The sequence below is a fragment of the Garra rufa genome, chromosome 15 (genome assembly GCF_049309525.1).
Source record: "Garra rufa chromosome 15, GarRuf1.0, whole genome shotgun sequence".
Lineage (NCBI taxonomy): Eukaryota > Metazoa > Chordata > Actinopteri > Cypriniformes > Cyprinidae > Garra > Garra rufa.
In genome coordinates this window covers 31,838,997-31,855,162 of record NC_133375.1, presented here as the reverse complement: position 1 = coordinate 31,855,162, position 16,166 = coordinate 31,838,997, and the positions used below count along the sequence as shown (strand labels likewise).

Here is a 16,166-nt window from a genome sequence, read left to right as displayed (position 1 = left end):
GATGGTGGCGATGGAGTCATGGATGTCCTAGAATGATGTCAACAGTAGAATTCTCCAGTACCAGAAACTTGATCCATTCTTGATGAAATAATCCAACTTGTAGAGTGATAAATGGTGATGAATACCGAATCCGCCCACGTCCGAGTGGTTTTCCTTGGATGGTCTTGACGGAAAGTTCAGGACTATGGCGGTGACGTTGCAGACGAAGGATGTCTATGCATTCTTGTGAGATGAAGTTGCCAGATGAGCCTGAGTCAAGTAGGGCAGAGACACCGAGATCTTGTTCAGCAGTATGAAGGGTTACAGGTATGAGAGTCAGATGAGCAGTTTCAATGTCAGTTTGAATTGTACTCACCACTGGACGTGGGGGTCTGACGGGACAGGTTCGAAGAAGATGACCAGCATTCCCACAGTATAAGCAGAGTTTGTCCTTGATTCGACGTTGCGTTACGACCATGATAGTCGTGTGGAGTCAATTTGCATTGGTTCTGGTACTGGAGAGCAAGCTGCCACCATAGCGGGCTGAGGAACGGTTTCAGATGGCTGGCAGGCGGCTAGACGCTGGGATACCCGTGTTGCTCGTTGAAGAAAGGTTTCCAACCCGATGTTGTCATCATAGATGGCCATGGCGGCGCGGATATCTGGGTGGAGACCATGACGATAGGCACCCAGCAGCAAGGTTTCATTCCAGCCGCTAGCCGCCGCCAGCGTTCGGAACTGAAGGGTGTATTCATGAATGGATGATGAGCCTTGTCGCAGATGAAACAGTTGATCAGAGACGGTGAGTACATCTGTAGTAGTACTGAAAACCTCAGAGAAATGACATGTAAATTGCTCAAAGGATTGCATAATGGGAGTATCAGCTTTCCATATAAATTTCGCCCATTGCAGGGCTTTTCCGGTAAGTAGAGAAATGAGAAATGCTACCTTTGACTCTTCCGTAGTGAATTGCTGTGGTTGCATCTTGATAAACAATTGGACCTTAAGCAAGGAAACCGCTACACTCAGCCGCTTCTCCAGAAAACGTGTTTGGTAAGGCCATGGGACTTCCTGAGGCAGATGGCGGCGCGGGAGGTGTTGTTAGCGCCGCTTTGAAGGCCTTGATGAATTCGGTGAGTTGATCTGGTGCAGGTGTTTCCTCGTTGTCCATTATGTTGTTGGTCTGATCTTCTGTCACAGAATACAAGGAGGCAGAGACGGAGGTAAGTAATAAATGTAAAAGGTAAGTTTATTGACAGGTTGGTAAGTATATTGAAGCAGGTATAGAGGTGAGTATTCTTATCTGAGAAGTTCCAGAGTTCGTGTAAGTAAATCCAACCGGGTAAACAGGAGAGCATGGAGTCCAAGACAGTCAAAGAGAGAGTGCGATCGCAGGGGTGTGATCCGTAGATCAGACAACGAGGAATGAACCAGTCCGGGGTATATATAGGGGAGAGGTAAGTGGATTCAGGTGTGTAATCAGTAGTCAGGTGACTGTGATCATGTGTGTGTGTCTTCAGTGGGCATGGCTGGTGGATCTGGCTGTGGTAGAACTCTGACAGTGTGTGTGTGTGTGTTTGTGTGTGTGTGTGTGTGTATATATATATATATATATATGTGTGTATACACACACACACACACACAGTATATATATATATATATATATATATATAATATATATATATATATATATATATATATATATATATATATATATATATATATATGTGACCCTGGACCACAAAGTCGCTGGGGTATATTTGTAGCAATAGCCAAAAATACATTGCATGGGTCAAAATTTTTGATTTTTCTTTTATGCCAAAAATCATTAAGAAATTAAGTAAAGTTCATGTTCCATGAAGATTTTTTGTAAAATTCCAACTGTAAACATATCAAAATGTAATTTTTGATTTGTAATATGCATTGTTAAGAACCTAATTTGGACAACCTTAAAGGTGATTTTCTCAGTCTTTTTGATTTTTTTTGCATCCTCAGATTTCTTATTTCAAATAGATGTATCTCAGCCAAATATTGTCCTATCCTAACAAACCATACATCAATAGAAAGCTTATTTATTGAGCTTTCATATGATGTATAAATCTCAGTTTTGTCAAATTTAACCTTATGACTGGTTTTGTGGTCCAGGGTCACATATATATGGTATGTATTTACATACATACACATACAAGCACACACAAAATGATAAAAAATTATTATTATGTTAATTATATTAATAATAACATGATAATATGATTTGATTTTTTTGTTTCTGTCATTTTGAGTATTTGAGTTTTGTCTATATAGTTTTTATCCATTTTATTTCATTTTAAGTTTAGTTTTAATTTTAATAAAAAAAATATTTTCTTTGGCTAAAATAATTAGTTTTAAAAAATATATATTTTACTTATTTTACTTATACTTTTAAATTTTTTGAATGTCTGTTTTATTTAAAGTAATACAAATATATTTTTTCAACCCTGGTGTATGTGTGTGTATATATATATATTGTGTATATATATATATATATATATATATATATAATAAAATATATAATAAAATTAAAATATACTAATAAAATATATAATACATTTAATTTCTTACAGTATAGAAATGTGCTATGTTCCAGTTTTTTTATAGCAACTGGAAAAAACTGTATTTGTTTTGCAATGCTAATATATCTTCTTTTATTTGTATGTATAGCTATACATGTGAAGGCCAAATGTAAGGAAATGCCATTATAAATATAGTGAAAATGTTAAAAACTTAATTGTCAGGACATTTAAAGCACTTCTCACTGTATGAAAGGCTCATAAATGTCTATGTCCCCAAATGCGTACAACATAAACACTGTACAAATGATCTCCCACTAAACCATGCAAACGGGTGTCAGGCTTTACAAAACATCTCCAGCGCTACTTCCGTGGCAGGTCCTCATTGTTACCTCGTGTTTTGCACACCTAATAAATAGCACAACCCACAATCAGCGTTAACCTGTCGCTACTTCACGGCACAGCTGTTTTAAGTGATGGGGAAAAAATGCTGTTTCAAGGAGAGAGGCCTCACAGGTAACTTATGACTCTTTCCAGCAAGCTGTAAATTGCCTTTTTTGTTGTTTCTATCTTTTCTCTGTCACTAAGGGAAAATAATCTGCAGGGCTGTGGAGTAATTCTACATGGATGGGTTTCTTATTACCGCGACTGGAGCGGCTGGGCCTTGGAGATGACAGCCCAGCGAGGCAGCAGGCGAGCGGAGAGAAACAGTGAAAGCGATGAGGCATCAGTCAGCAGCTTTACTGCTCGCTCTGAGATAAACACCCAACAAATAAATAAATTAATGCAAGAGAGGCCTGTAAATATGAGCGTCTAGCAGCTGGGTGCATGACAGAGCGATACAGGGGTGAAACGCTCACATGTGTGCGCGCACACACACATAGCAAAGTTCAACCAACCCTTTTCCGATCACTAGAGGGCACTTAAGCTACACACATCTCGAGTTTGCACAAAGACACCTTTTAGCCGTGGAATTCACTCCTTTATATAAAGCTGCTTTCAACCTCAGATTCAGATATGAATCTGCACAGAGCACCAAAAAAATAAAAAACAATAAATAATCCACAGTTTCCCAAAGGTTCTCTGGTTGTCTATTGATTACAAAAAGGTGTTGATTTAGGGTCTTTCATCTCAGCCCTCTAAAAATCAGTGATTATTTGAGTCATTGAAAGTACTTATAAAATATTATTTATCCATCTAGTCAGTGCATAAACCGGTCAGAGCCAACACTGTTTGTGCTCCAGGTGGTTGTTTTAAATATTAGGTATTTTAAGTCAGCCGAACAAGATTCAAACTCACGTCCTCCTTCAAATGAAGCAATAAATATTCGCTAAATTAGTCCACCAGGGACTAAAATCCTAGAACTGCCCCTAATCTTACTAATAGATTTTACACCTGTTGGTGTTTGCAAAGAAGTGGATAACGACAAGAGCGTTTCGCCAAACCTTTGTTAGCTGGCCAACATCTCTCGCGTGTCTAACAGCCAAGTGGGTCAACAAAGCCTCGCTCTCTGATAATGATTCCTAGAATAATTAAGAGATCAATGAGTGAGCATTGCTCGCGGTAAATAAGAAGATGCAGTTGTATGACCAGCATGCAGCTTAAACGCATGCAGGGAAGAGAGCCGAGCTTCAATAGAGTGACATTATCACCCCAGCCTTCATTATCGAACCGTGACGCCACCCCAGTATGTCGCTCGCTGCACCTACATTGGAGAGATAATTTCAGAAAGTGAGACAGCAGCACAAGTCATTGGCTTTTGTCTACCGAGCTGCAGCATTGATTCGAGAAAATCGGGTCTTTACAGCAGCCATATGTTCCTCATGAGGGGGGAAAATTCAATGAGAGTGGAGTTCTCGATTGTTCTAGTTGAAGCAAGAGTCTTTGGGGAAGATACATAGTGACCAGGCTGTTTGCTTGTCACTGAACAAACCAACTCACAAACAACCTATAACCAACAGAATCCAACTCTACTAACCCTGTGTATGCCTATCTTAAATTACCATGTAAAACTCAAACTGCTTCTGTGTGTTACAAATTTATGCTTAATGTAACTGCAGATACTTGTAATAACCTGAAAACAATATGACAGAAGGATTTGGGGATTAATATTCATGATAATGACTGGCTGGATATTCTATCTAATGTGGGTAAGAACATAAGGGAAGCTAGGGGGAAATTCATTCATTACAAAATAGTACATAGATATTATTATACACCATCTATACTTTACAGGATGGGGATAGCTGGAAATAGTCTATGCTGGAAATGTAAGGAAGAAGAGGGCACTTATTTACACCTATGATTTGGGAATGCTCTTTAGTTCAGCCATTCTGGCATAAAACTCTGAGAATACTTGAAGAATGGTTGGGCTTTAACTTACCGGTAGAACCACAATTATGCCTTCTTGGAGATAAATCAGTTGTACCTAATATAGCAAAAAATGCATTTACCCTTATTAAGATTGGGTGTATCACAGCTGCCAGGATGATTTTACGCAATTGGAAATGCCCCAGAACCCCGGATTTGAAAGAGTGGATCGATGGGATGATTGAAATTGCATCATATGAGTGCATGTTGGGAAGATTGCAGGGTGAGAAAGAAACAAGAAAAACATGGGATCATTTTTGGCAGCATATAAAAATGGTGTGAAGAGCGGAACTCCGTAACAACTGTTTTCCATGTGCTTTTTCTTTTGTTTTGTTATGTTGATTGTGACTAGTGGCTGAAAATGTGACTGATTGGAAAGGAGAATATTGAATACTGTGATGTACGAAGTTTTGACTGTTGAACAATAAAAAAGTTGAATTACAAAAAAAAAAAAGAATCCAGCTCTACTTCAAAGCCTCTCTTGTCAATAAAACAACCTGTGGTTTCTGTATCTAAACACCCAGAACTTAATCAGTTCACTATGAGACTGGTAGAGGCGAAACAAAATGCAAAGTTCGTCCTTCATCTGATCATTTTATCTTCCCTTCCTCCTTCACACAGCAGGAGGCTTCAGGGTCAGAGACACCCGAGGAGAAACAGAGAGAAATAGAAGTGTACAAGGTAGTCTTTAAAAACTAAATAATGCTATCTGTTAGCATTCCCATTAACCCCGAAACCTTCATAGTAAGCTTGTAAAATATTATTACAATTTTAAATAATTGTGTGTGTATATATATATATATATATGACCCTGGACCACAAAACCAGTCATAAGGTTAAATTTGACAAAACTGAGATTTATACATATGAAAGCTCAATAATTAAGCTTTCTATTGATGTATGGTTTGTTAGGATAGGACAATATTTGGCCGAGATACATCTATTTGAAATCAGAAATCTGAGGATGCAAAAAAATCTAAAAGACTGAGAAAATCACCTTTAAAGTTGTCCAAATTAGGTTCTTAACAATGCATATTACAAATCAAAAATTACATTTTGATATGTTTATAGTAGGAATTTTACAAAAAATCTTCATGGAACATGAACTTTACTTAATTTCTCAATGATTTTTGGCATAAAAGAAAAATCTAAAATTTTGACCCATGCAATGTATTTTTGGCTATTGCTACAAATATACCCCAGCGACTTAAGACTGGTTTTGTGGTCCAGGGTCACATATATATATATATACAAACTGTATATACACAACAGTTCTTTCTGGTCCTCGAATCTGATTGGCTGATAGGAGTGTGATATTAGAGAAATATAACTCCAACAGCTGCTTCACAGATTGTAATCATATCACCCCGTTTGCGGTACTTCTTACAGTGAGTGTCATGGCAGACACCCAAATCCAGTATAATTTTATAAATACTACTGTCTTTGTGTCACGGAAAGTAGTTTTAAGATTTTCAGGCAAGTGGTGGTGGTGGTGGTGGTGGGGGGTGACAAGAGACTGAAACTGGTTTGTAAACAAGGAGGTTACAAAACTTTCAACTACATCTTGTAAGACGCAGCCAACAAATGCACTGAGCAGCACTGTTATTGGAAATCACCCACAACAGATAAAAGCATAGTACAACAAAGATATCGCTTTCCTCAGCGGACATTCAAACTAATGTTTCATTGCAAATATGAGATTGAGCTGAAAAATGAAGGTGCAGGTAATCACCATCTCTCTCTCATAATACTCTACATAATGCAGTGAGCTTTTAATACAATTATACAACAAGCTTTTATAGAAACAACTCAAGTCTTCTTAAACAGTCAACTTAAAATTTGAATCTGTGAATCCAGAAGGAAGTATTTTGCACAAAAGAGGGTTTTTAAGACACCTTTGTTGTTGTTTCTTATGTATTTACACTCTCAGGCCACTGTACTGTTGTATAACCGCTATATCACACTCGTAGCTGTGCGATATGGCTGTAAATAAGCACACTGTGATTACCTATGGCATTGTGTCTACATCCAAATCACAGGATTCTCAAAAGAACAGAATATTGAAATGCATCAACTACCCAAACTTTGGAATGGTATGATAAAAATAGTGTAGGATTTACTTTTAGTGTAGTGCTATATTATCAGCTGAAGGAGGAATGAAAGGATACAGCCATCCTCAGTGTATGGCACAGGTGACGTGCTTCCTGCTGTCAGGTAGCTGTAGAAGGAGACCTCCAGCGTGTAACAGTATGATGTGTCATCCAACAGACCACCCAGGAACCGTCGGCCGGTACCAGCCTTGACCAGATCACGATTAAAAGTTGTACTGGACTGGAGAGGACGCACAAAGACATAACACAACTGAATGATCACAGTAAAACCGAGAATAGAGACAAACAAAAAGACATACATGGGAGCAAGAATGTTGATTGTGTGTTTTTTGAGTAGGTAAACCATAAAAAACATTGGTGTGGTTGCATGAATGGGTCAACCTAGTGAAAATGGATGGTGTAAACAACTCACCTACTCAGAAATCACTATGTTAGAATTTGTCTGAATATAAATGAACTTGAAATTGCTTGGTAAAAAAAAGATCTGTGAATGAGCGTTTTTTAGAGTGAGCACTCTAAATTAAAAGGGCATCACTTTCATACCTCAAATGATTATGACACCTGCGGTGTTTTGCTGAGGATTTGTTGACTAATGGTCTGAAAAGACAGTGACTATAAATAATAGATGAACAGTCAAAAGCAAAAATATGCTTGTTACTCTATTTTTTGCATATAGTTATTATGTTTGAAGCGATGTATAAACTGATACATAATGTTATTTCAGTATCAAAGGCTTATGTTCATAGCAAGAACACAGGGAAATAAATCAATAAACCAAACATTACAATTAAATTAAACTTCAGTACACAAAGTACAGTACATATAGATACACAGAATCTACAAGAGAAAATAATAGTTGAATTTATAAAAATGACCCAGTTTACATACACTTGATTCTGTTTTTTTTTTGTTTGTTTAGTGATAGTTGTTCATAAGTCCTTGTTTGTCCTGAACAGTTATGCCCACTGTTCTTTAGAAAAATCCTTCATGTCCCACAAATTCTTTGGTTTTTCAGCATTTTTCTGTATTTGAACCCTTTCGAACACTGACTGTATGATTTTGAGGTACATCTTTTTACATTGAGGACAACTGAGGGTCTCATATGCAACTATTACAGAAGGTTCAAATATTTACTGATGCTTTAGAAAGAAACATGATGCATTAAAAAACAAGGTGTGTAAACTTTTGAACAGAATGAAGATGTGTACATTTTTCTTATTTTGCCTATACACACACACAAATAGAAATTAAATTAATAAATAAAAGTAAAAAATAGTGGTGATAGTCTCATTTGTTGCAGAAGGGACTTTTTTTTCCTCATTTCGTAAGACCACCACAAACATATGCTCAGAAGACATCAGCAGTTTTTGTGACTGCAACAAAAAAAATAAAAATAGCACAATTATCAGCCTGAAAAGATTTCCCCACAAACCATTTTATCATGCACTAGGCTCAGAGCTGCCAAAAGAAAGAAGCTATTGATTGGATTTAGGAAACTATTTATGGATCGCATTGGATTGGCCTGATAATTTATGCCACTTTGTCCGTTACAGAAGTACTTAAGTATGCTGGCAACTTTTCCCTGCTCTCCACTTTTCCTGCAGTCGTGTGCTTGCTTACACTGCACTCTCTGCGCCTTTCCATGGCTCAGCTATAATGGTTGGTAAATGTTTGCTTTTGCCCAAGAAAGGTGACTGATCTAGTGTCAGTGTGACGTGTAGCTGGTGGCTAAGCGCAGTTGAGACATGACTCTCTCCAGAGGCAGCTCTCCCTCAATATGCCGGATGAACTTTGGAATGGTTGTGTGCTGAATAGGCAGAGAGAGGGGGCAACGTGCCAGCTGGAGACCTGCCCTCTATGCCCTCTTGTCACCACACACACACAAAACAAATGCGTAACACTGCTTCAGAGAGCTTAGATTCAAAACACACACGATGCATTAGATCCACAAAGACAGAGCTTACCCTTAAATTGTGCAGGCACACAAACACACACAAAACACAAACAGCATTTATAGAGGACCATAAATAATGTGCTGACATTTTTTTCGGCGAGGCAGAGAATAGTCATAGGCTGTGAAAAGCGGCTCTTTGTGTAAGAATGAGAGAAGAGAGTTCTAGATGGGTGACTGGGCAGTAAAGGTTAGTCCTCTGCCCGTATTCTGCTGGCTGAGCTACTGAAATGTCACACTTCCTGCATGCTGAAGGTCACTGTTGCAGGCTGGAGGAACTGCATGCTGACAAAGAGAGCGACACAGAGCATTAGGGGCCGCAGGGAGGGGAGAGAGGGACCTCCACAATGGGACCATCACTGGAGTAAAACTGTAGGTAAGCAAAATACAGTGCGGTGTTGAGTTCACACACACGCACGCACGCACGCACACACACACACACACACACACACACACACACACACACACACACACACACACACACACACACACACACACACAGTCGACCCTCCAGGAAACTAGAACATCCATCTGTCCATCCATCCATTCTATTAATCAATTTAGCAATTTTCCATCTATCCATCTACACATATTTCTATCCATCCACCATCCATTCACTAAACCATCTGTTTGTCTGTCTATTTGTCTACACACATCTCTATCCATCTCATCTACCCATATGTCATTCATCCTTCTAATTTCCTACCCATCTGTCTATGTACCTGTATTCCAATTTTTTTTACCTATCAACCATCTATCCATCCATCCATCCATCCATCCATCCATCCATCCATCCATCCATCCATCCATCCACCTATTTATCATTTTACCTGTGTATCTATCTACACATCTATCCACTTACCTATCATATTTCTATCTATCTACCCACCCCATCTTCCTATCTACCCATATTTCCATCCATCTTCTTACCTGTCGATCTACCTGTTTGCCTATCTACCCATCTTCCTAACTCTGCCTTCCATTCATCCAGCCATCCACCCACCCACTCACCTGTCTATCTACCCACCCATATCTGCCTAATATACATCTATTCATTACCTATTATCTAAAAATGTATTGATCAATCTATAATCAATCCCTTCTTTTTACATCCATCCATCCATTCATCTCTCCACAATTAATCTTTGCTTTTTTCATCCATCTGTCCATCCATCCATCGACAATCACTTTGCTTTTTCCATCCATCCATCCATCCATCCATCCATCCATCTTTCTATCATCTACCCATCTATCTATTCCACATCTATTCAGTACCTCTTATTAAAAAATGTATCTATTAATCTACAATCAATCTTTTCTTTTTCCATCCATCCATTTATCAAAAATCATCCTTTGCCTTTTCTATCCATCTGTCTGTCCATCCATCTATCTATTCATCTACCCATCTATCCTATTATCCGAAAATGTATCTATCAAACTATAATCAATATTTTCTTTTTCCATCCACCCATTCATCCATCTATCCACAACTAATCGTCGCTTTTTCCATCCATCCATCTTTCTATCCATCAATACATCTATCTATTCTACATCTATTCAGTATTTATTATCCAAAAATGTATTTCTTAATCTACAATCAACCTTTACTTTTTCCATCCATCCATCCATCGATTCTACATCTATGCAAAAATGTATCTATCAATCTACAACCTTTGCTTTTTCCATCCATCCATCCATTTATCGACAATTACCCTTTGCTTTTTCTATCCGTCCGTCCGTCCTTCCTTCCTTCCTTCTTTCCTTCCTTCTTCCATCCATCCATCCATCCATCCATCCATCCATCCATCCATCCATTGATTCTACATCTATTCAGTACCTATTATCCAAAAATGTATCTATCAATCTACAACCTTTGCTTTTTCCATCCATCTTTCTATCCATCTTCCATCTATCTATTCAGTACCTATTATCCAAAAATGTATCTATAAATCTACAATCAATCCTTTCAGGTTCCATCCATCCATCCATCTATCCACAATCAATCCAATATTTTCTTTTTCCATATATCCTTCCTATCTATGAATCCATTCAAACACATAACATCAATATATGTATCAATCAATTTATTATTCAGTCTGTTCATTCTTTTATATATTATCTACCCATTTATATTAATGTATACATTTTGTATCAATCCATTTATTCAACTGTCCATACTGCATTTCCTTGGATACACTCTGCTCAATGACAATAAAATTAAATCTAATCTAATCGAAATACATTTTTTATTCTTACATCTACTCATTACATATCATCCAAAGGTTTATCTATTAATCTACTATCAATCTTTGCTTTTTCCATTCATCTATTTGCTTTTAATCACAACACCATGATCATAATGATAAGACCAAAGATAGAAACAGCCTCTGTAAACTATAATGGAGCCCAGATGAATAGAAGAACAAGAAAGAAGAATGTGGAAAGACTGGATGGGGTGCAATGAGCTGGAAGACACATCCATCCCAACAATCCTTCTGAATGCAGACGACAAATAAACCAGAAGTAAATTTGTAAGCAAACAAAGCAAATAAAGACCAACCAATCTTTTTGATTCATGTTATCCCATTTTGACACTGAAAACCGTGTGGAAATTACCAATTAATATAGCTGTCAAGTGAAAAAATGAGAAGAGGCCTGAGATATAGAGGATTCGGTCTGTGCCGATGAGCAGACGCAATAATGTCTCTCCGGCTCTGTGTTATGAAGGCACCGGGTGCACGGATGGTTCATGTATCTTCTCAGACGTATATAAGCGTGTCCTCATCAGCATTCGGTTCCCGACTCATCCAAAAGAGCTTCACCGTGGCAAATGGTTAAAGTGTCTCTGCTCCTCTCATATAGACACCTCATCAGCAATATTGAGTCTGGTTATTGTCTTGCTCTGCAGAATTGAAAAGGTTACTTGCCGTCCCCTGGAAAAATAGCTTGTGTTGATGCGCTTCGTCTTGGAAACGAAAAATTTGCTAATTTATGGGGCGTATTGAATTTTTGGAGAAAATACCAATAACGCTTTTCCATGCGCCGTTTACTAATGAGTATAGAGCTGAGAGGGAAAAGGCTGACGGAGATGAAATTCAGCCAATGATTTTCTTTTGCTGAAGAAAAGAAGGAACCTATCAGCGTAACTACAGAGTGGAACTTTAATGTTGTCTGGAAACGTCACGCGCTACATTTGTGCTGCCATTCTCAATTTTCATCTACATGCAGTTACGAATAATGTAATAGTAACATATGAACAATTTATGAGATATTCCACACTGTATTTTTCAGAAATTGCCTAGTAGTTAGTGCATATGCTCCAACACAATAATGAGATGGTTCAACCAAAAATAAAAAATGTCAACACAAAATATTTTAAAGAATGTTGGGGTTCAAAACAACATTTTGCAAAATGAAAGAAAGTCATATAGGTTTGAAACAAACTAAAGGTGAGTAAATTATGACATAATTTATCATATGACATTTTTGAGTAACCTATTCCTTTAAGCCAAGGTGTTTATGCAGGGAACATACAGTCAAGCCTGAAATTAATCATACCCCTGGCAAATTCTGATATAAAGTTACTTTTATTCAACCAGCAAAAGGTTTTTGTTTTTATAAAAATGACACAGACATCTCCCAGAAGGTAATAAGACAATGTACAGGAGGCATCATTGTGGAAAAAATATTACTCATCTTTTATTTACATTTGAACAAAAAGTGGCATTGCCAAAATTATTCATACCCTTCTCAATAATTAATAGAAAAGCCTTTATTGGCTATTACAGCAATCAAATGCTTCATATAATTGCTGACCAGCTTTTTGCATGTCTCCCCTGGTATTTTTGCCCATTCATCTTTAGCGATGAACTCCAGCTGGCCAAACAATTCAATTTTTGTTTCATCTGACCATAAAGCAGAATAGACCAGAAGTCTTCTTCTTTGTCCAGATGAACATTTGCAAAGGCCAAGCAGGCTTTTGTGTGCCTTATCTGGAGAAGTGGTGTTCTCCTTGGTCTGCGTCCATGGAACCCAACAGTGTGCAGTGTCCGTTGGACTGTCTGGCTTGAGATGTTGCCACCAGCAGAGCCCAGATTCATCAGGATGGCCTTGGTGGTGATCCTTGGATTCTTTTTTACCTCTCTCACTATCCTCCTGGCCAGCACAGGTGTCACTTTTGGCTTCCAATCAGGTCCTCTGAGATTTTTCACAGTGCGGAACGTCTTGTATTTTTTAATAATACTTTGCACTGTAGCCACTGGAACTTCAAAACATTTAGATACGGACTTATAGCCCTTTCCTGACTTGTGAGCAGCCACAATGCGCAGCCGCAGGTCCTCAGTGAGCTCCTTTGTCTTAGCCATGACTGTCCACAAACCAACAGCAGAGAGCTTCTGTTTTTCACCTGTTGAGTTGATTAAAACAGCTGTTCGCAATGAATCAGGGTAATTAGGATGCTTTAGAACAGCTTGGATTATTTAGAATGGTATAGAACTTTGGATTTTTCCATAGACTGTGACAGTTTGCAAAGGGTATGAATAATTTTGGACATGCCACTTTTTGTTTAAATGTAAATAAAAGCTGAGAAATATATTTTTCCACAATGATTCCTCTCATACATCGTCGTATTATCTTTTAGGAGAAGCCTGTGTCATTTCCAGTCCAAAAAACAAAAAACTTGCTGGTTGAAAAAAGTAACTTTAAGTCAGAATTTGCCAGGAGTATGAATAATTTCGGGCTTGACTGTATATATAAAAAGTCAAAAAAATTTAATAGAAGTAAATATAACTAAAATAGACCAACAAATAAGCAACCTTACATCATTTTGAGGGTCTTTTTTGTGTTTTGTGTCAAACTAAAGAGCACTGAAAGGTACCATAGTAATACCCATGAGACTTACGAGAGAGAAGTCAGGTGCATTTTGGCACAGGAGTCGAGGAAAGACGGCCTGTCTCTGCCCTCTTTCTTCTTCCTCAAAGACGTTACCATACATGAAGCCATTCATCATGGTGGAGTGGGCGTGCACGTCAATGTAGAACTCCAAACTCACTTTCTGTAAATCAGATGAAGAGACAATGATTGAGAGAGATCAGACAGACAAGTGGAAAGATGAACAGGCAGAGCACATAGTGTGAACAATATTTGAAATAAATCACCACATTATCAAAAAAAGGGAAACAATCTATAAAAAAGATGGCAAATTAATCTTTTAAGGATTGTTCAAATGTACATTCATAATATTCATATGCATAATATATATATAATAGCTCAAATGTTTGGAGAGAAAAAGGTTTTTCTAAGAAATTAGCATTTTTACAGAGCAGGTCATATGGGTTTTTTGAAAAAAAAAAAGAAAAAAAAAAAAACAGGCAAGTTGTTAAACAAAGAAGTGCATGATAAAAAAAGATATTGTCTCTCAAAGGAAAGAGGTGACTCTGAACTGCCTTAGCGAGTAATCATATTTTCGAATCTTCTTTCTGTTACTAATATACTTCATTAGATAACACATTAGCACAATCCCTGCCTGCCCGTGAAATATGAACACTCTGACCTGCCCATAAACACTTCCGCTAGTTAGTGTATTTACATCATGTCGAGAAGACGCTGCTCTGCACTGTGAAAGCAAGTTTGTTTTGTTTGTCATTGGCGAAGATGATGAGGTGAACAATAAGTGGTTAAAATTATTTTAATGTACAATGTACAGTGGGAAAAATAATTATTTTATATCCTGCTGATTTTGTACATTTTCCCACTAACAAAGAAATGATCAGTCTATAAGTTTAATGGTAGGTTTGTTTTAACAGTGAGAGAAAGAATAATAAAAAAAAAATCCATAAAAACGCATTCTTAAAAAAGTTATAAATTGATTTGCATTTTAATTAGTGAAATAAGTATTTGATCACCTATCAATCAGCAAGATTTCTGGCTCCCAGGTGTCTTTTATACAGGTATCAAGCTGAGATTAGGAACACTCTCTTAAAGGGAGTGCTCCTAATCTCAGCTTGTTACCTGTATAAAAGACACCTATTCACAGAAGCAATCAATCAATCAATCAGATTCCAAACTCTCCACCATGGCCAAGACCAAAGAGCTGTCCAAGGATGTCAGGGACAAGATTATAGACCTACACAAGGCTGGAATGGGCTACAAGCCCATCGGCAAGCAGCGTGGTGAGAAGTTGACAACAGTTGGTGCGGTTATTCGCAAAAGGAAGAAACACAGAATAACTGTCAGTCTTCCTTGGTCTGGGGCTCCATGCAAGACCTCACCTCATAGAGTTTTAATGATCATGAGAACAATGAGGAATCAGCCCAGAACTACACAGGAGGATCTTGTCAATGATCTTAAAGCAGCTGGGACCATAGTCACCAAGAAAACAACTGGTAACACACTACGCCATGAAGGACTGAAATCCTACATCTGAATGATTCAGAGGAGAACTGGGTGAAAGTTTTGTGGTCAGATGAGACCAAAATCGAGTTATTTGGCATCAACTCAACTTGCCTCGTTTGGAAGAGGAATGCTGCCTATGACCCCAAGAACACCATCCCCACCGTCAAACATGGAGGTGGAAACATGCTTTGGGGTGTTTTTCTGCTAAGGGGACAGGACAACTGCATCAAAGGGATGATGGACGGGGCCATGTCGTCAAAGCTTAGGTGAGAACCATTGAAAATGGGTCGTGGATGGGTATTCCAACATGACAATGACCCAAAACACACAGCCAAGGCAACAAAGGAGTGGCTCAAGAAGAAGCACATTTGAGTCCTGGAGTGGTCTAGCCAGTCTCCAGACCTCAACCCCATAGAAAATCGTTGGAGGGAGCTGAAGGTTTGAGTTGCCAAACATCAGCCTCGAATCCGTAATGACTTGGAGAGGATCTGCACAGAGGAGTGGGACAAAATCCCTCCTGAGATGTGTGCAAACCTGGTGGCCAACTACAAGAAACTTCTGACCTCTGTGATTGCCAACAAGGGTTTTGCCACCAAGTACTAAGTCATGTTTTGTTATGCAAATGCAAAAATCAATTAATAACTTCTTTTGGAAAGTGTTTTTTCTTGATTTTTTGTTGTTATTCTGTCTCTCACTGTTCAAATAAACCTACCATAAAAATTATAGACTGACCATTTCTTTGTCAGTGAGTAAACGTACAAAATCAAGGATCAATTTAAAGGGGCACTTTAAATTGTACTACACTTTAATTTT

At 38.1% G+C, this 16,166-nt stretch overlaps 1 protein-coding gene across 1 annotated transcript in view; it reads right to left on the bottom strand.

The window, feature by feature from the left end:
- Window positions 1–16,166, bottom strand: part of agbl4 (AGBL carboxypeptidase 4) — a 486,475-nt gene that overhangs the window by 24,947 nt on the left and 445,362 nt on the right. Inside the window, exons 10-11 of the mRNA XM_073818790.1 lie at window positions 13,861–14,013; window positions 7,067–7,229 (exon numbers count right to left, since the gene is read on the bottom strand). Coding sequence (XP_073674891.1) covers window positions 7,067–7,229; window positions 13,861–14,013 — 316 coding nt within the window. The remainder of the gene's footprint in view (window positions 1–7,066; window positions 7,230–13,860; window positions 14,014–16,166) is intronic.